Genomic DNA, 10,443 nt, shown 5'->3' on the forward strand with positions numbered 1-10,443 from the left:
TTCTTACAACAAATTTCGGAAGCTTCGTTTTGATCAACAATAAATAACTGTCCAAATAAAGGAGTATCGTTCCTTTCTGCATACAAAGATGTATTCATTTGATAATAAACCTGACCATGTATTTTGAAACAATATGGTCCTGGTCGTCTATTGTTAAAATTAACTAAGTTAGCGTTGAAAGAAGCAAAACCAAATGAATTATTGTAAGGTCGTATATTATGAAGAAAATGCCCAGATAATTCGTGGGTGCCATCAAATAAATTTTGTAATATGAGTGGAGGAGCAGGTAGATCTTCAAGAATGACTTCGCCATGTTTACAACAATCATGAAATGAATTTTTTTTATTAGATACTCTTTCTGCTTGGAAATGTTTAGCATTACAATGCTCACATGAAATTTTCATCGCACCAGCAAAATGTTCTTCTATATGCGAGCCTGAAATACTGTCAGAGAAATTTTGATTCTGTGCAAAATCCCGTTTTTTTGGCTATGAGTTTTTTGATAAGCTACATTTTTTTGACGACCGGAAATATTAGTATTTGCTAAATTTGCTGTAACAGTTACATTATCTTTTGCCAAAGATGTAGTAACAGTTGTAGAGGATTTTTCTGAATTTATATTTGATTTTGACACTGTAATAATACTGTCCTTTGTTTGAAGTGATTGAGGGTTAAGAATTCTATTATTCTCTTGTTTTTTTTGTCGAAACTTTCTTTGATAAGCAGCTTTCTTTTGACGTTTCATGACTTGATGTTCTTCTTCCTCTAAAGAACGTATTATTGATCTTTTTTTACTTGATTTTCATTTTTTAAATTAGTATATTTTGTAACATTTCTTGAATCATTACAATCATCATTAGTTTTTGATTTTATAAATAATTCACTGTTAACTTTATGTTCACAAAGTTTTACATAAGAATGATCACGTGTAATGTTCATTTCATTACAATAACCCATCTCTATATGTGACTTTGAAATAATATCAGACTGATTTTGTTTTTGAACAGAAGTATGTTTATTTTGTCGAGAGGTGCGCTTGTAAGCAACATTTCTGTCACGAATTGACGTTTTAACTTTAGAAGTAGAAATATTTTCTTCTGCTGATGATAAAGCTGTAGATGTGCTTTGGGGCCTCGTATTTAAAGTTTGCTCTGCACTAATGAATTCATTAGAATCCAATGATTCAGAGCGAACAATTTTATTATTTTCTCGCTTTTTTTGTCGATATTTTTTTTGATAAGCAGCTTTTTTTGACGTTTTATGATTTTATATTTTTCCTCTTCTTCAGGAAAATGAACCATAGCTCTTTTTTCTCCTTGCTTCTCAGTTATTATTAATTTTGTATCTTTCATTCCATTGCTTGAATCAATAGAAATATTATTAACATCATTTGCTGGAATTAAAGGCAAATCTTCTAAACAACTATCAACAAAATTTTTTTTACAAACATTGCTGGTTGAATTCAACGATGATAAATTATTGTCAACAATTTTATTTTCTTCATTTTGGAAACTTTTTTCTCTAGCTCGATTCCTAAGAAGACACTCCCAATTACATTCAACAGTCATAGTTCTAATATTAGTCGACCTTACTGACGGAAATTTACTTAAACGATTGTTTTTGAACATTAACATTAAATGATTTCTCATGTTATAATAATAGTAATTGACAGAGTGGGGCATAATATTAAAAAATATCGATGTTGCGAATGCTATTGCATATATTCCACAAGCAAGATTATTGTTTGGTTGTTGATCAACAGTTGTGAAAACTACTGGAGGTTTAAAAGGATATAATCTACTTAAATATTTCCTTTGATCTTCATTTAAACATCCTTCATTAAGACTATCATAAATATAAAGTCTCATTTCATCATAATAAGTGCAAATCCAATGACCTTTCTTGATAGGTCCACAAAAAAGTATTTGAATATGCTTTTTACCTTTTTCAATCGGACTAATAAATTCAAGCGTATAAAAATACAAAGTGCTTTGCATGCTAAAAGCAGAATTTGATTCCCTTCTCAATAATTTTTCGAATTCATCAATATGAGTATCATTTAACATTCCTCCTTCAGTAAGTATAATATTAAAATCTGTAACACTTAAATTAACAGTTCCTTCTTTGTTCGACATGATTTCTTTCAATTTATTGAAAAGATATCGCTTCTAAAAAATAGTTTTTCATAAAATTAATTAATTCAGAACACATGTAAATAATGTTACTATTGTCACATTTAACAGTAACTGGAATTTTTATCTTATCCTTTCTTATTAAAGATTATTAAGAATGTAAAGAATGTATCTTCATCTATTAATATTATTAATATTATTAAATATAAGTATATTTTTGGTAAATTTTTCTGTTTATTATCTGTTAATCTAGTATCTGTTAATAGAGTATCTGTTAATCTAGTACCTCTTGACTAAATCTCTGTTTATCAAGTATCTGGTATCTCGTAATCACATGTTATTTTTGGTACATCTTTAATATTCATAAAGTTTTTTCCAAAATAATAACTAACTACCAAAATGTTAAAAAACAAAATGTTAAAAAATCAATAATTAAGATTTAAAAAAACAAATATTAATCAATATTAAATAATAATTATTACCACTATAATATAATTATGTACAAACATCAGAATTTAAAAAATCAATATTCTACATTTAGAAATCAAAATAACAGGCAAATGTTCTTTATTCTTTTAAACTTTAACTTTAATTAATTTAATGTATCCTTTAAACTTTAACTTTAAAACTTTAACTTTAATTAAATTAATGTATTTAACTTTAACCTTTAACTTTAATTAATAAAATTAATTAAATCCTTTAAATTAATAAATCAAATAATTCACACATTATATTTACAAACTCTTCCTAATAAATATATACCTATACAAATAATATTAACAAAAAATTTAATTTGTATTTACATGTATTTTAATTTTAATACTTACGTACGTAACGTATGCAATGTACTTTAACTTTTTTCAAATGTACAAAAAAACAAAACCACAAAATTCACAATCAACACTTTCAGAAAAAAATCACTTAGCAAATAACAGCCAATACTTCTTATCGAAACGATACACTTGTCACACTTTGCAAATGGCTGACAGTTGCTGACACTTGTAATGTTTTGTAATTTTTCATACCAACCAAAAAAAACTATGCGTTTCACACTGAGGTGAGGTTACGTAGCGAACAAACAATTGTTTGGAAAAAAAGATGCGCGCGCAACAATTTTGAAGCGTCTAAAATGAATCATAAAATTAAATATATTTTATTATTAAAAAACTTTTCATTTATTACAAACCAAATCATAAATAAAAATTATTTTTATCTTAAACTACTTTTGGTTAACTTTTAGTTAATAAATAAATTTTAATTAATTTATTTTAATTTTAAAAGAGAGAAAAACGAAAATTTAAAAGTGTGAGGTCACCATCATTATAAAATTCAGCCAATGAGGAACACTCATTATAAAATCAGCCAAAAATCAGCCAATGAGAAGAAAGTTCTACACTTGAAGTTAGCTGCTTTGACATCAGTAAGTAATGTCGTCTCGATTGCGTCCTTATAGCCTTATTCATGCTGATTCTACACTTATTTACTTCCGGAACAACTAGCATGAGATGGACAAAGATAGCGACAGTCTCTGCCTTTGTCTATCTCATGCAATTCGTTTTGGAAAGTCGGAGCGACTCAGTAAGTGTAGAATCAGCATGAGTTCCATTGCGCATTGTGCGCAATCCGAATTCAGCTTGCGGAAATGAACGCAGTTCCTTCTAACTTTCACAAATAAACGGTCTGACTGAATTTAATTATCCTCGAAGAAGAAAACGTTGCACGATCAAAATCAATAAAAAATGCAAGTTGACGCTGAGGAAAACTTATTTAATGAAGTTTTAATTCAATTGGTCGCCGAAAAACCTTTTTTACACAATAAGACATATCGGACTTATCAAGATAATTGCAAGAGACGAGATGCTTGGCATGAGATTGCTACAAATGTTTATCTAGCTACTAATATTGAAACATCAGGTAAGTATAAATATTCATAAATTTTAATTACTTTCACTAATTAAAATTATTAAGGAAACTCAATTAAAAAAAATTGAATTTGCGGTTTTTAAATTTTTTTTAATACTTCGTCGCGATAATTTAATTATTTTCATAAATAATAAAATTCTTTGAAGGTATTCAATTATTCTCAAATTTTTTTCAAGAATTCAATGATTTTCAATACATTAATTTTAAAATTAAAAGTATTGAAATTTAAAATAAATTGCCCTTTTGTTTAGCTGAAAAAGTTCAAAACAAATGGGAGAAGCTAAGGACATTATATGATAAGGAAGCGGCCATTAGAAATTCTTACACCCCGTCAGGTTCAGCCGCTCCAGAAGAAACAGGTCTACGTTTCGAGTATTTTGAAGCTATGAAGTATTTAAATAAATCTCCAAAGAGTAGCGTGTAAGTTATGATTCTTGTTCTTTTTTTGTGATGAATTATTCAAAAATCAAAATTTTATATTTCGCTGATTAATTGAAAATTTTCCTTTTTTTATTTGATCAACTACAAATTTAAAATGTGAAATTTTACAATTTTGAATTAAGAAAATGTATTTGAATAAAATCATCAGATAAAAATAATTCCTAGCAAATTTAAAAACTTACAATTTGAAAAAATAATTAAATTTTTTTGTATAGAAATTAGAAGTTTAAATTAAAATTTACAATCAAAAACAGAAAAAAAAAAATATAAAAATCACAAATCTAAAAAATATTTATTGAAAGATAAAAGTTGTTAAAAAATAACTTTTGCTATTTTCCATCAATTAAACAATATCAAATAAATTAATTTTAATAATTTTAACTGTATGCAGAAGTCAATGGTCGATGACTTTTACAAAAACAAAAAGTTATTAATTATATTCAAATATAATGACACTAAAGTGGGAAGAGAGTTGACAACGGAAATAGTAAATAGAATTGTCAAATAATTTAATAAAATAAACCTTTAAATAAAGAAAATAACATGAAAAATTTTTACACTATTAATTTTGTAAAAATATTTGACACTTTTCCATTATTAGTCATCGACTCTCTTTTCTTTTCAGTATTATTATATTTGTATTTAATTAATAAGTCTTTGTTTTCCCAAAAGTCATCGACCTTTATTTTCTGTAAACAGAAGATTTTGATTTTTTCTGTAAACAGCTAAGATTATTTATATAATTAGTTGATTTGTAATAGATGGAATGATCGCAAGCTACCTTTTCTGAACTATTTTTATCTTTAGTAAAAATTTAAAAAAAAAAAAATTTTCTTTTTGTTTATAATTGTTAATAAAGAACTGTTAAATGTGAAATTTTTTTTTGTCTTGAATTACCTTGGAAGATTGATAATTTCTTTTTAAAATATTACATTTTTTTTTAGTTCATTTAGCTCGTATAGAAAGCCTAAAAATCATATAAGTGCCAAGGTTAATGAAACTGATGATGCATCAATGTCAAATGAGACTCTCGAAATAGTGGAAGGTTAGTAACAGACTTGTAGTATTTGAAAAACAATATTCTTGCACTAATAGGTTCTCTGTTTATTTTTCAGATCTTGAAAACGATGAGTCTGAAGTGGTGGAACTTAGTGATGTTGATGTAAATGCAACAGATTTATCGGTGGAAAAAATTGCTCGTAAGAAAGAAGCTGATAATGACTTTTACGAAGTCATTGAGAGAAGTTTCATTAAAGTTCCCGAGAATAAGCAAAGAGAATGTTTCTTTGCAGTAAAACGGTTAATAAGAAATGTTAAAGAGCAACGTCCAAAAAATTAATATTTCAGCATTTTGATTTTGAATGTGTTCAATAATTTGTAGTTTACAAACTTTAAATAAGTTTCTATTGTTAAAAAAATGTAAAATTTAGTTCTAAAAAAAATTACAGGTAAATAAAGAAAAAGATATTGTTCTCTTTTCAACAATTTTAGTTGTTCCTAAGTATTTTTAATTTTATAATTGAATTTTGTAAGACCAAATTTTTTTGCCTAAGTTCAAAAATATTATTTAATTGAATTTTTTGACATTGGAATTTTTATTTACGTTAATTTTTATTTTAAAAAATTTTTTATTACTGTCGTAAGTTTATAAAAAAATATGTTTTAATTTTTTTTCACATTGTAAACACAAAACTTTTTGGTTTTCTATATTGTGAAACTCAATTATTAATTACGCATTGCACCAGCATTAGAATTAAGATATCTCGTTAATAATTGAAGCTGATCCATCGCATTTCTTGGAATCCTCTCGTGTTCTGCGTTCTCATCCTCCTCTTCTTCATTCATTGCACGGTCATCTAAATTTAAAAAAATTTAGTCAAAATTTAAAAAACCAGATGATTTTTTATCATTTATTAAAAATTGAAAGATATTCAATAACTTTTAAAGAAATTGCCTTCAATATTTTATATTTCTCACTTATTCGAATGGTATGTAAAAAACTATATACCCAAAATTATTTACTTAAAATTTACAGTTACAGAAAATAAATTGTACATTTTCTAGCAGTTTACACAGAAAAAATTTCGCTTCTGCAATACAAGAATTCACATTGAAATTTTATTGTATAAATAATTCTATGAATTATACAATTAATATTACCTGCATTACGCCTAAATACAGGAATATCTATCCTCTCTCCTCTTTGTAGCTTCCTCGTTATTACAAAGTTATGGAGGCAAACAGTTGCCAATACAACTTTAATTGAAGTTTCCAGATGATATTTCAATGGCTGCTTTAAAATTTGCCACATAGCCGTTAGAATGCCGAAAGCAGCCTCAATTGTATGACGAGCCCTTGCTAATCTGAAAATAAATATATTTAAAGTCAATTTTTTTCACTCTTTCTTCTCACTATAAGTTACAATTTTACGTTGTTGGCAATATTATAATGTTAACAAAATATACCTGTAATTATAATGCTTTTGTGTATTAGTGAGTGGTCTACGACAAGCGAATGGAATCATTAAAAAAGTTTGTAAGGTGAATATTTCATCACCTACAAAAAAGTAAGGCATCCTTATGTTTGAGCGAGGCAGTTTTGAGCTTGGAGGTATATTCAACTCTTGGTTTCTTAAGGCATCGAAAAAATCAGTATTTCGAAAAGACGCTAGGTCACTTTGAGAACCTGAATTGCAATTAAATTTAGTTATATAATTTTAAATTCACTAAATAAAACATTCATGTTAAATTTTAATTCATTTTTGAGATAGTTTTTCTTGATTTTATTGATTGATTCAAAAGAGGACTTTCAATTAAAGAATTTCAGATAATAATTTTTTTTTCTGCTCAAAAATATTTCTTACTACCATAAAACTTATAAAATATTTTTTAAAATAATATACAAAAGGGAAAAAGAGGTATAGCAATTTTTACAGCAAATCTCAACCGATAATATTATTTTACGAAAATTTTAAATTTACTTTTTTCGAGAAAACACATTTTTGAAAGTGGAGAGACACTTTTCTTTAATATTCTATCAGGGTTGCCACGCAACCTGGAAACCTGGAAAACCGGAAAATGTCAGGGAATTTTTATAAACCTTGAAAAAACCTGGAAAAGTCAGGGAATTTTGATTGGAATCCTGGAAAATTATTGTTTTCTAAAGTTATTGCGCTTATTATTGAAATCTAATTTTTCTTTAATTCAATTTTCTGAATTCAATTTTAAAAGATTTGCCTTTACAATTTACCTTCGCAATAATTCAATTATTTTTATAAATAATCAAAAAATTTATAGATTTACAATTATTTTCATAAATAATAAAACTCATCGCAAAATTTTAATTATTTTTAATACAATTTTAATGGAATTTCTCGAAAAATGTATAATTATTCTTAAAAATTTTATTCAAATTCATCAAAGAAATTCTATTATTTTCAAAAGTAATAAAATTCTTCGCAGAAATTCAATTATGGTCAAAAGTTTAAATAAATTTATCGTCAAAATTTTAATTATCTTTATAAATATTAAAATTTTTCTCCAAAATTCAATTATTTTCAAAAATTTTAATGAAATTCTTTTTAACAAATTAAATTTTTATTCAAAAATTCTCCTCCAGTCAATGATTTTCAATATCTACTATTTTAATCAAATTTTCCAAATGAAATGAATTATTTTAAACATTTTTTATAAATTTCTTCGCAATAAATCTATTATTTTCAAAAATATTCAATTTATGTTTACAGAGATTCAATTATTTTTATAAATATGTAATACAATTTTTTACTTTGATTCAATTATTATTTTCATAGATAATAAAACTCATTGCAGAATTTCAATTATTTTTGATACAATTTTAATCAAATTCCTCGAAAAATGTGATTATTCTTAAAATTTTATTAAAATTCGTCGAAAGAATTCAATTACTTAAAAATTTGTTAATAACATTCTTTATGAGAATTCAATTTTGAGAAACATTAAATTATTCAATAAATTATTTATTTTTGTATAAAAAATAATTAGGTATTTAAAAAGAAATATTATTAAAAAATTCGTCTTAAGAATTCAATTATTTTCAAAAATTATAAAATTCTTAGCAGAAATTCAATTATTGTCAAAAGTTTAAAAAAAAGTTATAGTCAAAATTTCAATTATTTTTATAAATATTAAAATTTTTCTCTAAAATTCAATTATTTTCAAAAATTTTAATAAAATTCTTGGCAATATTTCAATTATTTAAAAAAATTTTAATAAAATTCTTGACAAATTTCAATTATATTCAAAAACTTTTTTCAATTCAATGAAATTTGTTTACAGAGATTAAATTATTTTTAATACATTTTTAATCTAATTTCTCGAAAAATGAAATTATTCTTAAAAATTTTATTGAAATTCGTCAAAAGAATTTTAATTACCTATTTAAAAATTTGTTGATATAAAATTCTTTAAATGAGAGTTGAATTTTAAAAAACATTGAATTATTCAATAAATTTTTTTTTGTATTTCAATAATTGAATTGTCGTAGAATTTTCTAATAATAATTGATTCAAATTTGAATTTCAGTTAAAACTTTAAATAATAATTGAGTTTTGAAAAGTAGGTCTCAAATTATAATCTTTGAATGTTTGAATTTTTCATACTTTTAACTTAAAATTGTGTAGATTTAATTTTTTTTGTAAAAGTTGAATTGAATATTTTTGAAGTTATTTGAAGTTTTTATTTTCTAATATTTATTTGATTGAAGAATTTCCGAGTACCTGAACAATCGATGAAATTTCGTAAAATTGAATTGTAAACAAAAGGATTTGAAAATGTTGAAAGAAATTTTTCAGAAATTATTAATAATAATTAATTTACACTTTATAAAGAAGAATTTTAGTTAAAAATTGTGGAAAAGAATAATTGAATTAAAATAATGAAAGTAATTTTGAATAAGTTACAGTAACAATATTCTTGTAATAATAATAGGTATAAAATGATGATTTTATCAGTCCAACATTTTTAATTATTATAAAACATGAAGATATCGATATGTTCATGTTTTATAACAATTTTTTATAAGATGTTTAATTTCAAAAAGGTTAGAATTAAAAATTAGGTAAAATATAAATGTAGTTTTAAAAACCTGGAAAAATTCCGTTTTTTAACCTGGAAAACCTGGAAAAGTCAGGGAATTTGAAATGAGCAAAAGCGTGGCAACCCTGTCTATATACTGGAAACGCAATGTGGATGAACAATGTAGAAAGAACAATATGGTTTAAAAAAATATGTGTACTTTCTGTACATATCCTTAAGATGTGAACATAAAACTTTTGTATTGAAAAAAGCGCTTACCACAATCACCAGCTTCAACCCATGTAAAACGACATTCTGCGTCGCAAATAGCGAGAAGTTTTATGCTGAAAAACTTTTTATAATTAAAGAATAAAGACCCAGAATGTGGTGGACATTTTATTGCTACCTCCTTCCCATCTAACGCTCCGATGCAATGTGGTAAATCCCATTTAGATCGATATCCGGCAGCAATTATTTTCCATTCTCTCGATGTTCTATTTCTTAAGTAAAATGGTGACAGTTCTTCCCAAATAACTGAACAAACTTCTTCTATCATATGATAGATTGTTGACCGTCCTACTCTACATAAATTCTGAGTAGTTCTGATACTGTCACCATTTGCAAGTACACTACAGAAAGTAAAAAAACATGAATAAATACTATTAATAAAATTTGACTTAATATAATTCATTTTCATAATCTTCATTACAGACTTCGCTCTCAATAATTAATTTCAAAAATAGTACCAAAAAGTAGCTTTCAAACTAAAAAAAATAGTAAAAAAGTAACTATCTCAAAATTTAACTTGACAACCAAAAGAAACTCGTTTCAGAAACTTTGCAAAACTGACAAAAATTCCATTCTATATTTTATTTTCCTCACATTTTTCTGAT

At 25.1% G+C, this 10,443-nt stretch overlaps 2 protein-coding genes across 2 annotated transcripts; one reads left to right on the top strand and one right to left on the bottom strand.

Moving 5' to 3' along the window:
* The first annotated feature begins 3,786 nt into the window (after positions 1–3,786).
* LOC122504805 lies at positions 3,787–5,933 on the top strand. Its single transcript, XM_043616063.1, has 4 exons — positions 3,787–4,046; positions 4,307–4,475; positions 5,441–5,541; positions 5,612–5,933. The coding sequence occupies exons 1-4, from the start codon at positions 3,872–3,874 to the stop codon at positions 5,833–5,835; spliced, it is 669 nt and encodes a 222-aa protein (XP_043471998.1). The 5' UTR covers positions 3,787–3,871; the 3' UTR covers positions 5,836–5,933.
* A 288-nt stretch (positions 5,934–6,221) lies between these two features.
* Positions 6,222–10,106, bottom strand: LOC122504824 (putative nuclease HARBI1). Its single transcript, XM_043616094.1, has 4 exons — positions 9,830–10,106; positions 6,962–7,181; positions 6,657–6,859; positions 6,222–6,352 (listed from the first exon to the last, which is right to left on the bottom strand). The coding sequence occupies exons 1-4, from the start codon at positions 10,104–10,106 to the stop codon at positions 6,222–6,224; spliced, it is 831 nt and encodes a 276-aa protein (XP_043472029.1).
* Positions 10,107–10,443: the final 337 nt, after the last annotated feature.

Source organism: Leptopilina heterotoma, unplaced genomic scaffold, assembly GCF_015476425.1.
Source record: "Leptopilina heterotoma isolate Lh14 unplaced genomic scaffold, ASM1547642v1 Lhet_32, whole genome shotgun sequence".
In the NCBI taxonomy this organism is placed as follows: Eukaryota; Metazoa; Arthropoda; class Insecta; order Hymenoptera; family Figitidae; genus Leptopilina; species Leptopilina heterotoma.